The 23269-nt window shown below is 48.4% G+C and overlaps 1 protein-coding gene across 1 annotated transcript; it reads left to right on the plus strand.

Annotated features, from left to right (window-relative positions):
- Window positions 1-8878: 8878 nt before the first annotated feature.
- On the plus strand, window positions 8879-22395 carry LOC116969944 (zinc-binding protein A33-like). The gene is made up of 5 exons (XM_033016705.1): window positions 8879-8999; window positions 11929-12162; window positions 15434-15456; window positions 15552-15670; window positions 21861-22395. Exons 1-5 carry the CDS (start codon window positions 8961-8963, stop codon window positions 22391-22393), a joined length of 948 nt encoding a protein of 315 aa, XP_032872596.1. The 5' UTR covers window positions 8879-8960; the 3' UTR covers window positions 22394-22395.
- The last annotated feature ends 874 nt before the right edge of the window (window positions 22396-23269 follow it).

Raw genomic sequence — 23269 nt, forward strand, 5'->3', positions numbered from 1 at the left:
ATTCTACAGAGAGACAGACAGAGAGACCGAGCACAACGGGCTCCCACCTGGAACCGGGAATTCTGTTTGAACCCATTCTTCCAAAGATCAGATCCGAAGTAAACGGAATCTGTTGTGTGGAGAGCAAATGCTGCAAACACGCTATGAATGCTTTAAGTCGGCGGACTTTAGGACCCGGGCAAACTCGGATGCCCAACGCATCACCGGTTCCTCGCTCCCCTCCATTGAGTCTGTCCAAAGCAAGCGTTGTCTGCGGAGGGCGCTCAGCTTCGCCAAGGACTGCTCTCACCCCAACCATGGACTTTTACCCTCCCACCATCCGGGAGGCGCTACATGTCTCTCCATTGCCGGACCAGCAGGTCCAGGAACAACTTCTTCCCTGCGGCTGTCACTCTACTCAAACCTGTACCTCGGTGACTGCCAATCACCCCCCACCCTCCCGGACACTCCTCCCACAGGAAAAACACTATGACTGTATACATGTAAATAGTATTATTTATTGAAATCATATTCTATGTCGCTCTTCCAGGGAGATGCTAACTGCATTTCGTTGTCTCTGTACTGTACACTGACAATGACAATTAAAGTTGAATCTGATCTGAATATAAATCTGAAATGTCCCATCGAGAGGCTGCCTCCAGTCACCGACATTTTCTGACCTATTTCGTTAAGGCTGCAAAAATGTAAACAGTCCGTTATAAATTGACCATTGTAAACACTTGTCCAAGTGGTATAAAGATTCAGAGAAGTAATAGTCTACCTGCTCTTCCGAGAGATTTCCTCCTGAAATGAATAAAACATAAAGATGGATTATGCAGGAAGGAACTGAAGAAGCTGGTTTGAACAGAAGATAGACACAAAAAAGCTGGAGTAACTCAGTGGGACAGGCAGCATCTCTGGAGAGAAGGAATGGTTGACGTTTCGAGTCTGAAGGAGGGTCTCGATCCGAAACGTCACCTACTCCTTCTCCCCGGAGATGCTGCCTGTCCCGCTGAGTTACTCCAGCTTTGTGTGTCTATCTTGTGTCCTGTTCTATATTCTATGTTTAGGAGGCTGGGCCTATGCTTGGTGACGTAAAAGGGGACATCCTATTCACAGCAAGTGTTACTCAAGATAAACAGAAAATGCTGATGTCATTCAGCGGGACAGGCAGCATCCCTGGAGAGAAGCGATGGGTGACGTTTCCGATGCCCTTCTTCAGACTGGGCATCAGGGGTGAGGGAAATACAGAGCTTCGGCTTGGAAGGGTTCAGAGAAGATTTACGAGGATGTTGCCAGGACTAGAGGGTGTGAGCTATGGGGACAGGTTGAGTAGGCTGGGTCTCTATTCCATGGAGCGTAGGAGAATGAGGGGAGATCATATAGACGTGTACAAAATCATGAGAGGAATAGATCGGGAAGATGCACAGAGTCTTTTACCCAGAGTTCGGGGAACGAGGACCAGAGGACACAGGTTCAAGGTGAAGGGGAAAAGATTTAATAGGAATCCGAGAGGTAACTTTTTCACACAGTGGGTGGTGGGTGTACGGAACAAGCTGCCAGATGAGGGAGTTGAAGCTGGGACTATCCTATCGTTTAAGAAACAGTTGGACAGGTACATGGATAGGACAGGTTTGGAGGGTTATGTACCAAGCGCAGGCAAGTGGGACTAGGATAGCTGGGACATTGTTGGCCGGTGTGGGCGAGGTGGGCTGAAGCCCCCGTTTCCACACTATCACTCTATGGCTCTATCAAGGAACATGTTGCATAGACCATTGTTCGTTGGGAGAAGGTGAGAACAAAGCAGACATGGAAACAATGTAATCAGAAGGACAGTCAATAGACAATAGGTGCAGGAGTAGGCCATTCGGCCCTTTCAAAGCACCGCCATTCAATGTGACCATGGCTGATCATCCCCAATCAGAACCCAGTTCCTGCCTTCCCCCATATCCCCTGACTCCGCTATCTTTAAGAGCCCTATCTAGCTCTCTCTTGAAAGCATCCAGAGAACGGGCAGAGAATTCCACAGACTCACAACTCTCTGTGTAAAAAGGTCTTTCCTCATCTCCGTTCTAAATGGCTTACCCCTTATTCTTAAACGGTGGCCCATGGTTCTGGATTCCCCCAACATCGGGAACATGTTTCCTGCCTCTAGCGTGTCCAAACCCTTGATAATCATGCTCTCCTCTCATCCTTCCAAATTCCAGAGTGTACAAGCTCAGCCACTCCATTCTCTCAGCATATAACAGTCCCGCCATCCCGGAAATTAACCTTGTAAACCTACGCTGCACTCTCTCAATAGCAAGAATGTGCTTCCTCCAATTAGGGGACCAAAACTGCACACAATACTCCAGGTGTGGTCTCACTAGGGCCCTGTACAACTGCAGAAGAACCTCTTTGCTCCTATACTCAAACCGGTTGGAGAACTGGGAAGGGTGGGGAATGGAGGGAGAGGGAAAGCATGGGCTACCAACAGGAAGCGGAACTGTAACCTAAATTACAACAAAAACATATCAGAGCTGATTGAATTTGAACAATAAACCTTAATTTTGTAACGGGCCTAGTAATACAGTGATGCATCGTGGAAACAGGCCCTCCGGCCCAACTTTCCCACACCAGCCATCATGTCCCATGCTTTGCTAGTCCCACCTGCCTGTGTAGGGTCCATATCCCTCCAAACCTGAACTATCCATTTACCTGTCTAACTGTGTCTTAAATGTTGTGGTAGTCCCAGCCTCAACCACACCCTCTAGCAGTTTGTTCCATAAACCCTCCACCCCCTGTGTGGAAAAGTTACCCCTCAGATTCCTATTAATTTTTTTCCCATTTACATTTAAATGTATGTCCTCTGGTCCTTGATTCCCCTACTCTGGGCAAGACACTCTGTGCATCTACCCAATCTATTCCACTCACGAGTCTGTACACCTCTATAAGATCTCCCCTCATCCTGCTGCTCTCCAATAAAGAGAGGTCCAGCCTTCTCAACCTCTCCCGATATCTCACACCCTCTAGTCCCAGCAACATCCTCGTAAATCTTCAGGAAGATGTTGAAAGTGGCCCAATGTCAAGAAGATAGGTTCAAAATCTAAATAAACTCTTCATCAGGACAGAATTAAAACATAGTTGGAGTTCAGAAAGGAACTCAGATAGTAAAGATTTAATAGGAACCTAAGGGGCAACCTTTTCTTAGAAAGGATGGTGGGTCAACGGAACAATAGACAATAGGTGCAGGAGGAGGCCATTCGGCCCTTCGAGGCAGCACAGCCATTCAATGTGATCATAGCTAATCATCCACAATCAGTACCCCGTTCCTGCCTTCTCCCCATATCCCCTGACTCCGCTATCTTTGAGCCCTATCTAACTCTCTCGTGAAAGTATCCAGAGAACCGGCCTCCACCGCCGTCTGAGGCAGAGAATTCCACCGACCCATAACTCTCTGTGCGAAAAAGTGTTTCCTCATCTCCGTTCTAAATGGCTTAACCATTAATCTTAAACTGTGGCCCCTGGTTCTGGATTCCCAGGAACATGTTTCCTGCCTCTAGCGTGTCCAAACCCTTAATAATCTTAGGTACACAAAAATGCTGGAGAAACTCAGCGGGTGCAGCAGCATCTATGGAGCGAAGGAAATAGGTGACGTTTCGGGCCGAAACCCTTCTTATATGTTTCCATAAGATCTCCTTTCATTCTTCTAAACTCCAGAGTATACAAGCCCAGCCAGCATCAGAGAGTATGAATGGGTTACGTTTCGGGTCGAGATCCCCCATTCCTTCTCTCCAGAGATGCTGCCTGGCCCGGTGTGTTACTCCAGCATTTTGTGTCTATCTTCGGTTTAAACCAGCATCTGCAGTTCCTTCTTGCACCGCGATCATCCATACACTAGTTCTACCCTGAGTGTATTATACATACTCTGTATAATACACTCATATTGCCATATCTGAGTTACTGTGTGGAGATATGGGGTAACACCTACAAAACCAACCTACAGCCGTTATGCACATTACAAAAAAGAGCAATAAGAATGATCAATAACGTTGGATATCTTGAACAGACCAATTTGAACATAACGACACTCGTTATACCTGGGCAAGATGGCGCCTGCCTGCGGCGACTTTTGCGGAGCTCCGGAAAATAAAAGGCTCAACTACAACAACTTACCTGGATCAGAAAAACGGCAGAAATCGGTGCCGTTTCGGACAAGCTGCTTGAGCACCTCAAGGCTCTCGCAATTTCGCGAACTCCCGCAGCTGTGGGAGCCCCGGACTTTAAACGTTCCCACTCTGGCTGTGGAACTCCCGACCCGACTGAGGATCACAGGTACGGTACCTGGAGACCCCGGGATGTTCCCCAGAGCCGACGGGCTGGATCTTCCAGGAACAACGGAGCTGGAGCTGCAGCTGCCGACTTTGAGGGAATCCCCTGTTCGTTACGGAGCTGGAGCTGCCGTCTGTGAGGGAATCCCCGTTCCAGCGCAGGTCCGCAGAAACAGCAGGTACAGCAAGTACAGTACCTGGAAACAAGGGGGAAGCCTCCATTGTGTCCGGAAACGTGGCCGACGGGCAGGACTCCAGGTCAGAATGAAGCGCAGGGGACTTCGGCCCCCTCTCCCTACTATCCTACTGGCCAATGTACAGTCCCTTGAAAACAAAGTGGAGGACTTAAGGGCAAGGCTGCTTTATCAAAGGGAGCTGAGGGAATGCTCTGTGTTCTGTTTCACAGAGACATGGCTCACCCCCAGCTCCCCAGACTCAGCGGTCCAGCCTGAAGGGTTCTCCATCCACCGTATGGACCGTACACGGGCATCTGGGAAAGGGAGAGGAGGGGGTGTCTGCCTCATGGTCAACTCTGCGTGGTGTTCAGACGTGGCAGTCCTGTCCAACTCCTGCTCTCCACACCTCGAACATCTGGCGGTGAAGTGCCGTCCCTTCTACCTCCCAAGAGAATTCACCTCCGGTATCCTGACTGCGGTCTACATCCCACCCCAGGCAGACGTCCGTCTGGCACTGGAGGAGCTGCACGCCGTGGTCAACAAACACCAGACGTCTTACCCCGAGGCATTTACCACCATTGCTGGGGACTTCAATAACGCAAACCTAAAGAAAGCACTCCCCAACTTCCACCAACATGTCTCCTGCTGCACCAGAGGACCTAACACCCTCGACCACTGCTACACCACCATCAAGAATGCCTATCGTTCTATCCCTCGCCCTCACTTCGGTAAATCCGACCATACCGCGGTGCTGCTTCTTCCTGCCTACAGACAGCAATTGAAGAGCGCACCCCCTGAAGTGAGGACAGTACAGAGCTACACACGAGGGACATTATAGAGGGAAAATAACCTACAAACCTCTACGACTTTAGAATGTAGGCGGAAACCGAAGCTCCCGGAGAAAACCCACGCGGCCACATTGAGAATGTATCAACTCCGTACAGACAGCAGCCGCAGTCAGCATCGCACCCGCCTGTCTGGCGCTGTGAGGCGGGAACTCTACCGCTACGCCGCCGTGTCACCTAATTGGAATAGCACTTTTTAGGAAGGAACTGCAGATGCTGGTTTAAACCGAAGATAGACACAAAATGCTGCAGTAACTCAGAGGGACAGGCAGCAATTCTGGAGAGTGGGAATGGGTGACATTTCGGGTCGAGGTCTCTGAAGAAGGATCTCGGCCCGAAACTTCATCCATTCCCTGTCTCCGGAGATGCTGCCTGTCCCGCTGAGTTACTCCAGCATTTTGTGTCTACCTTTGGACTAGAACTTTGTTTTTCTTGACGCATTAGGGCCTCCGCCATTCCAACTGAGGCATGTGATGAAATTCCGTTCATTGTGGTGCTGGTTCCCATCACCAGAGTGATGTCGAGCTGTCTGAAGAATTGTGCAGTTTCACGGCGCAGGGTCGCCACCTGCTGCTGGAAACCGGCACCGTATTAATAACCCTATTAATTAATTATTAAAGGTACACAAAAAAGCTGGAGAAACTCAGCGGGTGCAGCAGCATCTATGGAGTGAAGGAAATAGGCAACGTTTCGGGCCGAACCCCTTCTTCAGACAGTTTCGGCCCGAAACGTTGCCTATTTCCTTCGCTCCATAGATGCTGCTGCACCCGCTGAGTTTCTGCAGCTTTTTTGTGTTCCTTCTTAAACAATTAATTATTAAATATCCTTAATCTATTTAAGATGAATAGTTAATGGAACCCAGATCACTGGAGCGGGTAAACTGCTTCTGTAATTCCTTAATCTGTTTAAATTAATTCCTTATTAAGGATTTTTCCTCATTGAAGGATTAATTTAAATAGATGCGCATTACCGGTGTGATGGGTTTGGGTGTCGGGGCAGGACCAGTATTTATTACGCACCCCTCATTGGCCTCTGAATGGTTTTCTCGGCCATTTCAAAGGACATTTGAACTTCAGCCATGTGGAACTGTATCTTAAACAACAATTTAAGAGTGTGTTGGTCATCGATCCTCAAACTAGATTTAAAAAAAGTATTTGAGGTGATTAACTGTATTTAGTGCAGTTTAGTTTAGAGATACAGCGCGGAAACAGGCCCTTCAGCCCACCGGGTCCGCGCCGACCAGCGATCCCCGCACACTAACACTATCTTACACACACTAGGGACAATTTACATTTATACCAAAGCCAAGTAACCTACAAACTTGCGCGTCTTTGGAGTGTGGCAGGAAACCGTAGATCTGGGAGAAACTCCACGCGGTCACGGGGAGAACGTACAAACTCCGTACAGACAGCACCCGGCTCTCTAGCGCTATAAGCGCCGTAAGGCAGCAATTATACCGCTGTTCTTTTTAAAAGATGCAACTGCCACCATTTATTAACTATTAATAAAGACATTTGCATGATAGAAGGATTTAACTTCAATCATTCATTAAAGGTGCAGTGGAGACACTTGAATTTGCGTCTCTGGATGTGACTCTGGATTCCTCGTTCAGTAACGCAATCTCTGCCTCGCCACCGCACCTGATGTAGCCACAGATAGCCCCTGACCAGCTACGTTCGTCCAGCAGTTTGCATCTGCAGTCCCATGTGTCTCAACTCCCAGCCGTCTCTCATTGAATACCAATTCTGCCCACCGCCGCCCTAATTTCCCTGTTCCTTATCCTCTCACTCTGACCCTGCACCTACTCTCACATTCCCCTCCTCCCCTCCTCATCACCCGCACCTATTTCGGAGCACCCGGAATGTCGATGGTGATAGAGTCACTGGATGTGAAAGTGGATATGAAGAACTTGGCAACGATGCAGAGGAGGTTTACCAGAATTATGATTTCATTGAGAGAATGGAGAGGTCAGACCGACTATGGAAAGTTTTCTCCGGATCGCCGGAGGTTGAGGGGAGACTTGATGGAAGTCTATCGAATTATGAGAGGGGTGGGCAGGTTACACAATCAGAACCTTTTACCGAGAGGGGAATATTTAATAGTAGAGAGCACAGCTATAGGATGAGAGGGGCAACGTTTAAAGGAGATGTGCGAGGCAGGTTTTCTACCCCAATGATGGTGAGTTTCTGGAACGCGTTGCCAGGGATGGTGGTGGAGGCTGATACGAGACAGGCGGTGAAGAGATTTTTGGACAGGCACGTGTATGCAGGTAATTGAAGGATATAGATTATGTTCAAGCAGGTAAGAGTTGGTCTTGGCATCATATTCGGCACAGACACTGTGGGCCGAAGGGCTGCTCCTATGCGGACTGTTCTTTGTTCCATACGGATTGTGTCGTCGTATTGTGGATATTCCGGGATATAACCTGATACTCGAAGAAACCTCCACATCAGCGCTGTAGAATGTATCCTGACTGTTCGCATCATGTACGGCATTTCCAACGCACACGAGTTGCACTACCGCCTGCACTGCCATGGGTGTGTTTATTTTTAATTGTGTTTTGCATTAATGCCTTGTCTTTGGAGCAGTTTTTAATTTTGTTTTTACTAACTTGCAGAATGTATGTGTAATGTGGTTGTAATTTGCGTTTAATTAATATTTTGTGTAGCACTGAGTATTTGTGCGTGTGATGCAGCTGAAACGGTGATGAGTTGTTCATCGCAGCTGTTCATCGCAGTACTTGTACAGATGACAATAAATCCGACTCGACTTCACTCTAAGTTTATATTTAACCATCGTTTTACACCCCAGTTCGTTTCCTTTTAGACCATGACATTTTCTATCCTGCTCTAAACTGTCCCATAACATTCCCTGCGTTTACATTTATATACCGGTCTGTTTAACATCTCACTAACCCCTCCATGGGTATTTGAGGTCAGGACACGATCACCTAGAACACGTTCACCCTGAAAACCTGCAGCCAATGTGCTGGAGACGGCAGCGTACGCGGTGGACACTCGCGGTACAGAGGGATCACAAGGGATCAGCAGCTCCCAATCAGTGAAAGCAGTTTCAAACCAGGAAGTGGCAGGAGTTAAAATGGCTTCTAAACAGCAGGTCGAGAGTTGGACGGAGGAGGCACTTTGTCCCATCTGCCTGGATTTCTTCACCGATCCGGTTATCCTGGAGTGTGGGCACAACTTCTGCCGCTCCTGTATCACACAGAGTTGGGACAGGGAGGTGAGAAACTCCTGCCCGGAATGTAGAGACGAGTTTACAGACCGCACCCTCAAAGTTAATCGGGCCTTGGCGAGACTGTCTGAGAAAGCTCGAACACTGAGCCTGAATACGGAAGAGAAGGAAAGTAAACATCACTGCGACAAACATCAGGAAGAACTGAAGCTGTTTTGTGAAACGGACAATAAACTGATCTGTGTGATTTGTGCAGCTGGGCGGGAACACAAGTCTCACAGCTTCATGCCGGTCGATGAAGCTGTTGAAACCTACAAGGTAAAAGCAAACCGACTACGATCACTTGCTTGAACGTATAGTTGAATGTTTATTGTCTAACCCCCTTTCTCTCTGATTCCCAGAATCAGGTTAAATCATCCATACAATCACTGACAACAAATAAATCAGCCATCCAGGAAATGGAAGAGCAACAGAAGCAGAAGATTTCCCAAGTCCGGGTGAGACCTTGCTGTGTGGCATTTCTGATCGTGTTATGTAGTTTTGTAGTTAGTTAGTTAGTTGCGCTGGTACACAAAATTGCTGGAGAAACTCAGCGGGTGCAGCAGCATCTATGGAGCGAAGGAAATAGGCGACGTTTCGGGCCGAAACCCTTCTTCAGACTGAAGTTAGTTGCGCTGTTTCGCTGCTCCGTTGAATTCGGTTCGACCCAGATTTCTGGTATTGTCTACGTGAAGCTTCCATGTCCCCTTCCCCCCGCTCTCTACCCCTCCCCTAGTACAACGATCGAGGAAGAACTAAGGGAAGGGACTTGAATTTTATTTCGCCTTCCTTCACAGTGAGGAATGTGTAGGAGTCACTGTGGTGGATGTTCATGTTAAAATGTGTTTTTGAGTGACCTGTTGCTTTTAATTGTATGACTGATTTGGCCAATGAAATTCTTCATATGTTGCAAAACATACTTGGCGGATAAAGTGTGATTCTGATTCTGATAATTATTTAAAATTCTCTGCATGGGGGGAGGGGAGGCGCTGCCTTGTTTACCGCCACCAGGAGCGCTGCCCCCTGGACCCCCATCTCTCTTCCTCTTTTTTCAGTTTCTTCCTGTCTCATGCCTGATCACAGGATATGGCGAGAAAGCAGGAACGGGATACTGATTCTGGATGATCAGTCATGATCATATTGAATGACGGTGCTGGCTCGTAGGGCTGAATGGCCTACTCCTGCACCTGTTGTCTATGTTTCTATGTTCTCCCCGTGACCAGGGCGGTTTCCGCCCACATCTCCCGGTTATTACATGTTATTAGACATTAGATTATGAAAGAAAACTGGCAGGGAACATAAAAACTGACTGCAAACGTTTTTATAGATATGTGAAAAGAAAGAGATTAGTTAAAACAAATGTAGGTCCCTTGCAGTCAGAAACAGGTGAGTTGATCATGGGGAACAAGGATATGGCGGACCAATTGAATAACTACTTTGGTTCCGTCTTCACTAAGGAAGACATAAATAATCTGCCGGAAATAGCAGGGGACCGCGGGTCAAAGGAGTTGGAGGAATTGAGTGAAATCCAGGTTAGCCGGGAAGTGGTGTTGGGTAAATTGAATGGATTAAAGGCCGATAAATCCCCAGGGCCAGATAGGCTGCATCCCAGAGTACTGAAGGAAGTAGCTCCAGAAATAGTGGATGCATTAATAATAATCTTTCAAAACTCTTTAGATTCTGGAGTAGTGCCTGAGGATTGGCGGGTAGCAAACGTAACCCCACTTTTTAAGAAGGGAGGGAGAGAGAAAACGGGGAATTACAGACCAGTTAGTCTAACATCGGTAGTGGGGAAACTGCTAGAGTCAGTTATTAAAGATGGGATAGCAGCACATTTGGAAAGTGGTGAAATCATTGGACAAAGTCAGCATGGATTTACAAAAGGTAAATCATGTCTGACGAATCTTATAGAATTTTTCGAGGATGTAACTAGTAGCGTGGATAGGGGAGAACCAGTGGATGTGGTGTATCTGGACTTCCAGAAGGCTTTCGACAAGGTCCCACATAAGAGATTAGTATACAAACTTAAAGCACACAGCATTGGGGGTTCAGTATTGATGTGGATAGAGAACTTGCTGGCAAACAGGAAGCAAAGAGTAGGAGTAAACGGGTCCTTTTCACAATGGCAGGCAGTGACTAGTGGGGTACCGCAAAGCTCAGTGCTGGGACCCCAGCTATTTACAATATATATTAATGATCTGGATGAGGGAATTGAAGGCAATATCTCCAAGTTTGCGGATGACACTAAGCTGGGGGGCAGTGTTAGCTGTGAGGAGGATGCTAGGAGACTACAAGGTGACTTGGATAGGCTGGGTGAGTGGGCAAATGTTTGGCAGATACAGTATAATGTGGATAAATGTGAGGTTATCCATTTTGGTGGCAAAAACAGGAAAGCAGACTATTATCTAAATGGTGGCCGACTAGGAAAAGGGGAGATGCAGCGAGACCTGGGTGTCATGGTACACCAGTCATTGAAAGTAGGCATGCAGGTGCAGCAGGCAGTGAAGAAAGCGAATGGTATGTTAGCTTTCATAGCAAAAGGATTTGAGTATAGGAGCAGGGAGGTTCTACTGCAGTTGTACAGGGTCTTGGTGAGACCACACCTGGAGTATTGCGTACAGTTTTGGTCTCCAAATCTGAGGAAGGACATTATTGCCATAGAGGGAGTGCAGAGAAGGTTCACCAGACTGATTCCTGGGATGTCAGGACTGTCTTATGAAGAAAGACTGGATAGACTTGGTTTATACTCTCTAGAATTTAGGAGATTGGGAGGGGATCTTATAGAAACTTATAAAATTCTTAAGGGGTTGGACAGGCTAGATGCAGGAAGATTGCTCCCGATGTTGGGGAAGTCCAGGACAAGGGGTCACAGCTTAAGGATAAGGGGGAAATCCTTTAAAACCGAGATGAGAAGAACTTTTTTCACACAGAGAGTGGTGAATCTCTGGAACTCTCTGCCACAGAGGGTAGTCGAGGCCAGTTCATTGGCTATATATAAGAGGGAGTTAGATGTGGCCCTTGTGGGTAAGGGGATCAGAGGGTATGGAGAGAAGGCAGGTACGGGATACTGAGTTGGATGATCAGCCATGATCATATTGAATGGCGGTGCAGGCTCGAAGGGCCAAATGGCCTACTCCTGCACCTAATTTCTATGTTGGTTTAATTGGTTGCTGTAATGAAGCTGCTGAAGGTGGGTGATCTGTGAGTCGGTGGGAGTTAATGTGGACGTGAGGGCCATTGTGTTTCAGGGAAATGCGAGGAAATGAGATTAATGGGATTATTCTAAGGAACAGCATAGATATCAACGTGCCAAATGGTCACCTTCTACTTAACAACCAAATAGAATACAGAAATATATTCGATCAATCTTCACCTTTCATTTGACAGGAGCAGTCACAAAGCCTCAAGTCTCACGTCACATCTCAGTTTGCTGAACTACACCAGATTCTCGTGAAGAAAGAGCAGCGCATTCTCGGAGAGATCAAGGAGGATGAGGAGAAGATTCTAAGTCAAATGGAGAAAAATCTTCAAGACATTCAAGAGAATTTAAACTCTATTGAGGAGGAACTCTCAAATCTGCAGGGGCGAATGGAACAAACAGACATCGTGTTATTTCTGAAGGTCAGGGGTTATGTTTCAATCTTGTTCAATGAAACTGCAGTCACAACATTGGCAGCGATATATTTGCGAAAATGCCACTTTTATCAATTCCTATATTTTTCCAACATCCCTCATACAAACACGCTCTGCTATCTCATAATTCATACTAGATGAATTAGCACATTCGGCCCATTAAGTCTACTCTGCCATTCAATCATGGCTAATCTTGTTCACATTTTCAACTCCATTCCCCTGCCTTCTCCCCAGCGCCTGAAGGTCTGCATCCCAGGGTACATAAGGAAGTAGCTCTAGAAATTGTGGGTGCGTTGGTGATAATTTTCCAATGTTCTATAGTTTCAGGATCAGTTGCTGTGGATAGGAGGGGAGCTCATGTTGTCCCACTTTTTAAGAAAGGAGGGACAGAGAAAACAGGGAATTATAGACCAGTTAGCCTGACATCAGTTGTGGGATAAATGCTGGAGTCAATAATAAAAGATGAAATAGAGGCACATTTGGATAGCAGTAACAGGATCGGTCCGAGTCCGCACGGATTTACGAAGGGGAAATCATGCTTGACTAATCTTCTGGAATTGTAGTGTACCTGCACTTTCAGAAAGCCTTTAAGGTCCCACATGGGAGATTAGTGGGCAAAATGAGAGCACATGATATTGGGAGTAGTGTACTGACATGGAGGGTGAATGAGTGGGAATTAACGGGCACATGAAATGGAATATGGAACAAGGAATTGGATTGTGGGAATAGAAAGGAGGGTAATGCAGATTACTTTCACAACATTCCAGTAGCTTTCAGTCAGCCCTTGAATTGCCAGGATAATGAAAGCTACGGATTAAATGCAAGCAAATGGGAGCGGTGTAGGCAGACACAGTGGCAAGCATGGGCATTGTGGGCCGAAGGGCCTTTGTCTACACTCCATGTCTTGAGATTGGGTTGCCTATGCGACCTTCCGTTTCATGAAGATATGCAGGAGAATGACATAATATATTGATCTTCACATTTCGTCTGACAGGATCAGTCACACAACAACTTTCAGTCATAGATCACAACCCAGTTTGCTGAACTGCACCAGATTCTCACTAAGAAACAGCAGTGCTTACTCCTTCCTTCTCTCCAGAGATGCTGCCTAACCCGCTGAGTTACTCCAGCATTTTGTGTCTACCTTTGATTTAAACCAGCTTCTGCAGTTCTTTTCTCCACACTTATTCTCTCTCTAGTTGTCCCTTTGACCCCAGAGGGAATCATTCTCTCCCGAGTTATTCTTTAGCTATTAATATACTTGTTAATACATTTCCCGTAGGGGGGCGCTGCTCTGTGCAGCAGCCATGTCAGCAGCTCGTCAGTTTTTTCAACTTTTTTTTATTTTTTAGTATGTTTTAAAGTCTGTATTTAATGTTTCTTTGTGTGTTATGTGTGGGGGGTGGTGTGGGGGGGGGGGGGTGAGGGGGAAACCGCTTCGGTCGCCTCCTCCATGGAGAGGCGACTTTTTCCAGGTCGCCTCCCCCGTGGCCTAACATCAAGGATCGACGCGGCCTTTCCCGGAGACACGCCCGGGGCTTCAACAGCGGGCGCAGCGTGGACTCTCGGCGTGGAGCGGGTGAGCCCTCGCTGGGGCTCGCTGGAGGGGAGCGCTCCGTTTCGCTGGCCCGGGGCAGCCTGAAGTCGCAGCCTGAAGCCGTGGTCTGCAGAGCTCCAGCTGGTGCGGCGTCTACAGCCCGGGATCCCTCGTGGGGGACCCGGGGGAAGAAGAAGCCATCACTGCCGGCCCGCGGCCAACTTCTACCGCGGGTCCGCATGGACTTACCATCACCCCTGGAGGGGAGCTTCGACCGCCGGCCCTGCGGTCTACGGTGCTTCTGGCTGCGGCGGGGACTTTAAATCTCGACCGCCGGCCTGCGGCCTACAACAACTTAAAGCCGCGGTCTCCGGTGAGAAAGAGCCGATCCTGGACTGACTCTGGACTCTGGTCCTGTACACGGGGGGGAAATGGAGGAGGACTGGCCAAATTTTTGTGCCTTCCACCACAGTGATGAATGCTGTGGTGGATGTTTGTGTTACAGTTTTATTGTGTGTTCTTTATTATTGTACTGCCGCTGACAACCCAAATTTCCACCGACCCTGGTTGTGTGGCAATAAATCATATCTATCTATCTATCTTGTAACTCTGGGGATTCTCTTGTTTGTCGTGACTCTTGACTCTGTTTTGTTCTGCTGATTTTCCTTTTAATTTAGTCCTGTAAGTTTTTATACTGCAAAACAAATTGCTTGCTGACAACAACCTGTACCCGACCAGTGCCTCACACCCTTTGTGGTTCCCTCATCCGCATACGTGATCTTACGTTATATTACCATCTGCATCGACCAGACCTGTGACCGCAAATTCCACATTCTGATCACTGAATCTCTGACAGGATTTGCTCCAGGCCACTTTGCATTTTACATTTGTGTTTTGGTATCTTCAGAACTGGTGATACATTCTCCATCCACACCCAATCTAATCCATCGTTAATCTTAAATTCCTCCAACCATTCATGATTAACAGTTTATTGTTGGTTAACATATGATAAGTGTTTTTCGACACTGGGCCTGTACTCGCTGGAGTTTAGAAAAATGAGCGGTGGCGTCATTGAAACTGACCAAAGACTGAAAGGCTTGGATAGAGTGGATGTGGAGAGGATGTTTCCACTAGTGGGAGAGTCTAGGACTAGAGGTCATAGCCTCAGAATTAAAGGACATTTCTTTAGGAAGGAAATAAGGAGGAATTTTAGTCCGAGGATGGTGACTCTGGAATTCTTTGCCACAGATGGCTCTGGAGGTCAAGTCAGTAGATATTTTTAAGGCAGATCTATATAGATTCTTGATTAGTACGGGTGTCAGAGGTTATGTGGAGAAGGCAGGAGAATGGGGTTATCAGGGAGAGATAGGTCAGCCATGATGGAATAGTGGAGTAGTCTTGATGGGCTGAATGGTCTAATTCGGCTCCTATCACTTATGACCATATGACATTATTCCACAAACAATTCACAACACGTCCCGACTCCTTTTTTTTAAATTTCAAAATACTTTAATCAGGTAATAAATGTATACAATACATGAACCGTGCAAAAAAAATTCATCCAACATTTTCAGAGGCTATACCAATTATTTAATACAGTCTACATACATTGCTTAAATCTCACTAATTTATCCCCCACCCTTGCAACTCATGTGGACCACTGGTGTGGGATCCCTTCCCTTATTTTGATGGGCGTCTCAATTTCTGCTTTCTTTATTTCAGGAGGAAGCTGGTCGCAAGAGCAGGTAGGACATGCTCTTCAGTTAAACTCTGCACGGATCTGTAAAGTCACATAAACATGTCGACGCGCAGGTTATAACCGGTTATTTAATATTTGCAGAATTAGTGATGAGTCCCGGACATTGTCACTGAGAGATGGCGCCATATTGGATGAAAGATTCGATCACCCCTTCTGGTTGAACGCAGTGATGAGAGATATCTTTGTTGCCAATCACCAAGGTAAACATATGGATTCCTCACTTCTTATGTGGGTGACATATTTAAGTTGTAAATAGATGCAAAGATTGACCGTAATGATGAACTGAAGGGGAACTAAAGTTTTATACCAGCACCAATCTCACCTGTTGGGAAGCTTCACAGTCAAGTGGTCAGCTGGAGATGTTAGAACCCTGAACACATCCAATACAGGAGCACAATACAACCAAGACACAGACTGCTAGATGATAGAATGTATCTTAATCCCATCCGCACCGCAGAAACACGCCATGATACGAGTTTGAATTCTACCAGGTAGCCAGCAAAGCAAACGTGACTAAATTAAATCAGCGGTATTGAAAACTGGTAGGTATTAGATGACCAGGATTGTCATAAAACACACAGGGTTCCATCAGAGAAGGAAATATGTCACTGATCCTGCTTGTCCTGTCAGTGACGACTGACTTTAGTTAATTCAGGTCTGCCCCCTGCTGGAGTTACGAACTTCATTGTTATTAACTCTCCACCACATTGAAGCATTGTATGAATGAGTCGCGTCAGACAAACTAGCATTGACCTCAGACAGGGATTTCCTCTTGGACGAAAACACCCAGTTACTTGTACAGATGATTTCAAATGGATTTAACAAAATCTCGTTAAATTTAGTCCCAAAAGTTAATCTGCAAGTCGCATTGGTTAAAAAGAAAGCAAACTCAAGAGGGCTTGTATACAAAAACAGGGATGTAATGCCGAGACTCTATCGGGTGCTGGGTAAGGCCGCATTTGGAATATTGTGAGTAATTGTGGACACCATATCTGAGGAAGAATGTGCTGGCACTGGAGAAGGGCCTGAGGAGGATAACAAGAATGATACCAGGAATTAGAAGGTGTATCCGTGGATAACAAGGGAAATCAGGGATAGTATCAAAGCGAAGGATGATGCGTACAAATTAGCCAGAACAAGCAGCATACCAGAGGACTGGGAGAAATTCAGAGACCAGCAGAGGAGGACAAAAGATTTAATTAGGAAAGGAAAAATAGATTATGAAAGAAAACTGGCAGGGAACATAAAAACTGACTGCAAAAGTTTTTATAGATATGTGAAAGGAAAGAGATTAGTTAAAACAAATGTAGGTCCCTTGCAGTCAGAAACAGGTGAGTTGATCATGGGGAACAAGGGTATGGCAGACCAATTGAATAACTACTTTGGTTCCGTCTTCACTAAGGAAGACATAAATAATCTGCCGGAAATAGCAGGGGACCGCGGGTCAAAGGAGTTGGAGGAATTGAGTGAAATCCAGGTTAGCCGGGAAGTGGTGTTGGGTGAATTGAATGGATTAAAGGCCGATAAATCCCCAGGGCCAGATAGGCTGCATCCCAGAGTACTTAAGGAAGTAGCTCCAGAAATAGTGGATGCATTAGTAATAATCTTTCAAAACTCTTTAGATTCTGGAGTAGTTCCTGAGGACCGGAGGGTAGCTAATGTAACCCCACTTTTTAAGAAGGGAGGGAGAGAGAAAACGGGGAATTACAGACCAGTTAGTTTAACATCGGTAGTGGGAAAACTGCTAGTCAGTTATTAAAGATGGGATAGCAGCACATTTGGAAAGTGGTGAAATCATTGGACAAAGTCAGCATGGATTTATGAAAGGTAAATCATGTCTGACGAATCTTATAGAATTTTTCGAGGATGTAACTAGTAGCGTGGATAGGGGAGAACCAGTGGATGTGGTGTATCTAGACTTCCAGAAGGCTTTCGACAAGGTCCCACATAAGAGATTAGTATACAAACTTAAAGCACACGGCATTGGGGGTTCAGTATTGATGTGGATAGAAAACTGGCTGGCAAACAGGAAGCAAAGCGTAGGAGTAAACGGGTCCTTTTCACAATGGCAGGCAGTGACTAGTGGGGTACCGCAAGGCTCAGTGCTGGGACCCCAGCTATTTACAATATATATTAATGATCTGGATGAGGGAATTGAAGGCAATATCACCAAGTTTGGGGATGACACTAAGCTGGGGGGCAGTGTTAGCTGTGAGGAGGATGCTAGGAGACTGCAAGGTGACTTGGATAGGCTGGGTGAGTGGGCAAATGCATGGCAGATGCAGTATAATGTGGATAAATGTGAGGTTATCCATTTTGGTGGCAAAAACAGGAAAGCAGACTATTATCTAAATGATGGCCGATTAGGAAAAGGGGAGATGCAGCGAGACCTGGGTGTCATGGTACACCAGTCATTGAAAGTAGGCATGCAGGTGCAGCAGGCAGTGAAGAAAGCGAATGGTATGTTAGCTTTCATAGCAAAATGATTTGAGTATAGGAGCAGGGAGGTTCTACTGCAGTTGTACAGGGTCTTGGTGAGACCACACCTGGAGTATTGCGTACAGTTTTGGTCTCCAAATCTGAGGAAGGACATTATTGCCATAGAGGGAGTGCAGAGAAGGTTCACCAGACTGATTCCTGGGATGTCAGGACTGTCTTATGAAGAAAGACTGGATAGACTTGGTTTATACTCTCTAGAATTTAGAAGATTGAGGGGGGATCTTATAGAAACTTACAAAATTCTTAAGGGGTTGGACAGGCTAGATGCAGGAAGATTATTCCCGATGTTGGGGAAGTCCAGGACAAGTGGTCACAGCTTAAGGATAAGGGGGCAATCCTTTAAAACCGAGATGAGAAAAACTTTTTTCACAAGGAGAGTGGTGAATCTCTGGAACTCTCTGCCACAGAGGGTAGTTGAGGCCAGTTCATTGGCTATATTTAAGAGGGAGTTAGATGTGGCCCTTTGGCTAAAGGGATCAGAGGGTATGGAGAGAAGGCATGTACGGGATACTGAGTTGGATGATCAGCCATGATCATATTGAATGGCGGTGCAGGCTCGAAGGGCCGAATGGCCTACTCCTGCACCTAATTTCTATGTTTCTATGTTCTAACCTACGATGAGCACTGGGCCTTCATTTACTGGAGTTTAGAAAAATGAGGGGGGGCCTCATTGAAATACAGAGTAGTGAATGGCCTGTATAATGTGGATCTAGAGAGGATGTTTCCACCTGTGGGAGAGTCTAGGACCAGAAGTCATAGCCTCAGAATTAAACGACGTTCTTTGAGGAAGGAGATGAGGAGAAATGTATTTATTCAGAAGGCGGAGAATCTGTGGAATTCTTTGCCACAAAAAGCTGTGGAACTCAAGTCAGTGGATATTTTTAATGCAGAGATGGATAGATTCTTGATTAGCACAGGAGTCAGAGGTTATGGGGAGACGGCAAGAAAATATGGTTAGGAGTGAGAGATAGATCAGCCATGCTTGAATGGAGGAGAAGACTTAATGGGCTGAATGACCTAATTCTACAATTATGACCTTATGACCCGATAAGGATTGAAATCGATTATCAATGAGAAGACCAGGATTGTTATCAAAAATTATGGGTGATTTTTAGAGAAGGAAATCTGTCCCTGAACTTGGTCTGACCTGTCAGTGACTGAAGTTTCTGGTGACTCAGGGTTGCCTCTTGTTGGAATCGCAAGGTTCACTGTTATTAACTGCCTATAATATTGAGGCATTTCTTGAATTAGATTCGTTAGGGAAACTAGCATTCACCTCAGTCTAGGCTTTTGTCTCAGTGGAAAACACCCAGTTATTTGTCCAGACAAAGATCCTCTTACACACATACACCTGCAACATTGAGATTTTGTGACAAATTTCTCCCATGTAACGAAAGTCCACCAACACAAGCAACATCCCGATGAATCGTTGCAGGAAGTGGAGATTAAATTGAAGGTAGACACAAAATGCTGGAGTAACTCAGCGGGACAGGCAGCATCTCTGGAGAGAAGTAATGGGTGACGTTTCGGGTCGAGACCCTACTTCAGACTCAATGAATCAATGAATCAGACTCAGACCCGATGAATCTCCTCTGTTCCCTCTCCAGCACAAACACATCCTTCCTTGAGCATGTCGACCTGCACACAATACACCAAGTGAGGCTGACCAGCCTTGATAGCCTTCCACGTGACCCAGAGCACCAACAATTTCCATGTCAGTACAAATGTACTTCGCATGCCGACGGCACAGGGAGTGGTGGTTAATATATATCATAACCACCAACAATCCCAGGACAGATCCCTGCTGAAGACCACTGTGTACAGATAGCCACTACCATTCCATACCTTTCATTCACAAAACTATCCTGATGCCAATATCCTCTGCCTCCTTAAACCAAGTCAATCTTGGATCCAATGGTCCAGGTCATATCGGATATCATATGCCTTCTCTTTCACCACTCGCTCGCCCCCCCCCTCATGAGGGAACATGTCCAATGCCCCACGAAACCCCATAGATTGGTTTAGCCTGAGTTGAATGAATTCTTGTTTACACGTCCAGGATCATTTCCACCCATGAATCTCCTCTCCTTCACCGAACAGCGAGATCTCACAAAACCCTGCCCAACCGCTCCAAATGCCCACCCACAATCTTGCCATCCACTCTCCCTCCCCCTCCATCTCTCCCTCCCCCCCCCCCTCTCTCTCCCCCCTCCCTCTCCCACTCTCTCTCTCCCTCTCCCCCCCTCTCTCTCTCTCTCTCTCTCTCTCCCTCCATCTCTCCCTCCCCCTCTCCCTCTCCCTCCCCCCCCTCTCTCTCTCTCTCTCCCCCCCCTAGCCACACCTCTCTCCCCCCTCTCTGCCCCCATCTCTCCCCCCTCTTTCTTCCCCTCTCTCTCCCCCCTCTCTTTCCCTCTCTCCCCCTCTCACCCCCCTCTCTCTCCCCCCTCTCTCCCCCTCTCTCCCCTCTCTCCCTCCCCCCTCTCTCCTCCCTCCCCCCCTCTCTCCTCTCCCTCCCCCTCCTCTCTCCTCTCCCCCCTCTCTCCCCTCTCTCTCCTCCCCCTCTCTCCTTCTTCTCCCCCCTCTCTCTCTCTCCTCTCCCTCTCCCCCTCTCCCCCTCCTCTCTCTCTCCCCTCTCCCCTCTCTCTCTCTCTCCCTCCCCTCTCTCTCCCTCCCTCTCTCTCTCTCTACTCCCCCCCCCTCTCTCCTCCTCTCCTCTCTCCCCCCCTCTCCCTCTCTCCTCCCTCTCTCTCTCTCCCCCCTCCTCTCCTCTCCCCCCCCCTCTCTCTCTCCCCCCCTTCTCTCCCCCCCTCTCTCCTCCTCCCCCTCCCCCCCCCTCTCTCTTCTCTCCCTCTCTCTCTCTCTCTCTCTCTCTCTCTCTCTCTCTCTCTCTCTCTCTCTCTCTCTCTTCCCCCTTCTCTCTCTCTCCCCCTCTCCCCTCTCTCTCCCCTCTCTCCCTCTCCCCCCCCTCTCTCCCCCTCTCTTCTCTCTCCCATCTCTCCCCTCTCTCTCCGCTCTCTCTCCTCCCCCTCTCTCTCCCCCTCTCTCTCCCCTCCCTCTCTCCCTCCCCTCTCCCCCCCCCCCCCTCTCTCCTCCTCCCCTCTCTCCTCCCCCTCTCTCTCCCACCCTCTCTCTCCCCTACCCCCCCTCCCCTCTCTCCCCCTCTCTCCCCCCCCCTCCCCTCTCCGCCCTCTCCCTCTCTCTCCCCCCCTCTCTCTCTCTCTCTCTCCCCCTCTGTCTCCCTCTCTCTCTCTCCCCCTCTCTCCCCCCCTCCCCTCCCTCCCTCTCTCTCCCTCCCTCTCTCCCCCCTCTCTCTCTCCCCCCTCCCCCTCTCTTCCCCCTCTCTCCCCCCTCTCTCTCTCTATCCCCCCTCTCTCACCCTCTCTCTCCCCTCCATCCCCCCCACTTCTCTCCCCCTCTCTCCCCCTCCCCCCCTCTCCTTCTCTCCCCTCTCTCCTCCCCTCTCCCCTTCCTCTCTCTCTCCCCTCTCTCTCTCCCCCCTCTTCTCTCTCCCCCTTCTCTCTCTCTCTCTCTCTCTCTCTCCCTCTCTCACCCCTCTCTCTCTCTCTCTCACTCCCCTCTCTCTCCCCCCTCTCCCCCTCTCCCCTCTCTCCTCTCTCGCCCCTCCCCTCTCACCCCTCTCTCCTCTCTCCCTCTCTCTCTCTCCCCCTCTCTCTTCATCTTTCCCTCTCTCTCTCCTCTCTCTCTCCTCTCTCTCTCCTCTCTCTCTCCTCTCTCTCTCCTCTCTCTCTCCATCTCTCTCTCTCTCTCTCTCTCTCTCTCTCTCTCTCCCCCCCCCCCCCCCCCCCAGGGCAATGTTCCAGTTGGCCGCTCGCCTGTGCCCGAGTCTCCCCCCGACCCCCGACGACTCTGATTCTCTGCTTCTCCCCCCAGTCTCCGTCACCCTGGATGTGGAAACAGCGCATGCGCGACTCGAGGTGTCTGAGGATGGGAAGCGGGTGAAACTGACCGGGACCGAGAGGCGTCTCCCTGACACCGGGAAGAGGTTTACAGACAGGGCGTGTGTGCTGGGATCGGAGGGATTCACATCGGGGAGACATTACTGGGAGGTGGAGGTGGCGGGGAGTCGGCGCTGGGGTCTGGGAGTCGCCGCAGAGTCTGTGGAGAGGAAGGGAGAGATCACACTGTCCCCGGAGACTGGAGTCTGGATCATCGGGCGGGTGGATGACGTGTTTAATGCACTCACCTCCCCTCAATCCCCTCTCCCCGCCCGTCCCATCCCCGGGAGGGTGGGAGTTTATCTCAGTTACGAGTCCGGGACAGTTTCATTTTACGACGCGGACACCAAGTCCCATCTCCACACCTTCACTGGGAATAAATTCACGGAGAAACTTTATCCTTTCTTCTGGTCTTGGGATGAAAACCAGTGGCTGAGAATCAGCTCCGGTTCCGCTCCGGGTGTGTAAAAGGGTCGGGTCCCGGGACCGGCGTCAGGAGCGGGGCTCAGGGGCTGTGGGGCAGAAACCCGGTGGACAACAGGTCGGCGCTGAACGAACGGCTCCCATTTAATCCCCAAATTCCACGTCGTGAAACAAACCCCAGTGAGTGAGCGCGGAAATAAAACCAGGGGGATGTAAATGTGGGAAGAGTGAAATAAACAGCAACTGAAATCAGAGCTGTCTGTCTGTCTGTCTGTCGATCCGTTCATTTTAACGCGTTAACCGCGTCCGGCAACGGAACAGAAATTACTTTTGTGAAAATATAAAGATTGAAACAATCTCCCTTCCCGCGGGTTCAGCAGCTGCCGCGGGCGGCGGGTCCTGAGCTCCGGGCTTCCCCGGGTTCTAAAGTCCGTCAACTTAGTGTCTACATTATGTTTGAGGCTTTTCCACTTTCAACACCAGATACATTTTCCTTGGAACGGATGTTTCAGAGAATGGGTGCGTTAGAAATTCCAGATTCCAGGTGAAAGCCCGCAGGGATCAGGCTCCGCCTTCCTGTCTGTAGGATAAGTGGAGCATTGCTAATTCCACTCGCAGCCAGACCGCTCCATCGCCTCTCTCTCTCTCTCTCTCTCGGCTACATCATGTCTGTGTCTGTGATGCTTCCTGCTCTCGTTCACCACTTTAATGTCTCATCTTCCTCACTGCCAGTTTCCAACCGGCTCCCACTTTCACCACTTGAGCTCCGACTCTTCCCTTCCCTTCCTCCGCTTCTCTGAATCCATGTCAGGGAAAAGGCGAGTGTCCAGAGTCCATTCCCAGCCAGCGGACTCCACCGGCTGTGTTGACTGCGCTTCCTCCCAACCTGCTTCCCGTCAAATTCCCTTTCCATTCTCCTTG

Source organism: Amblyraja radiata, unplaced genomic scaffold (genome assembly GCF_010909765.2).
Source record: "Amblyraja radiata isolate CabotCenter1 unplaced genomic scaffold, sAmbRad1.1.pri scaffold_433_ctg1, whole genome shotgun sequence".
NCBI lineage: Eukaryota > Metazoa > Chordata > Chondrichthyes > Rajiformes > Rajidae > Amblyraja > Amblyraja radiata.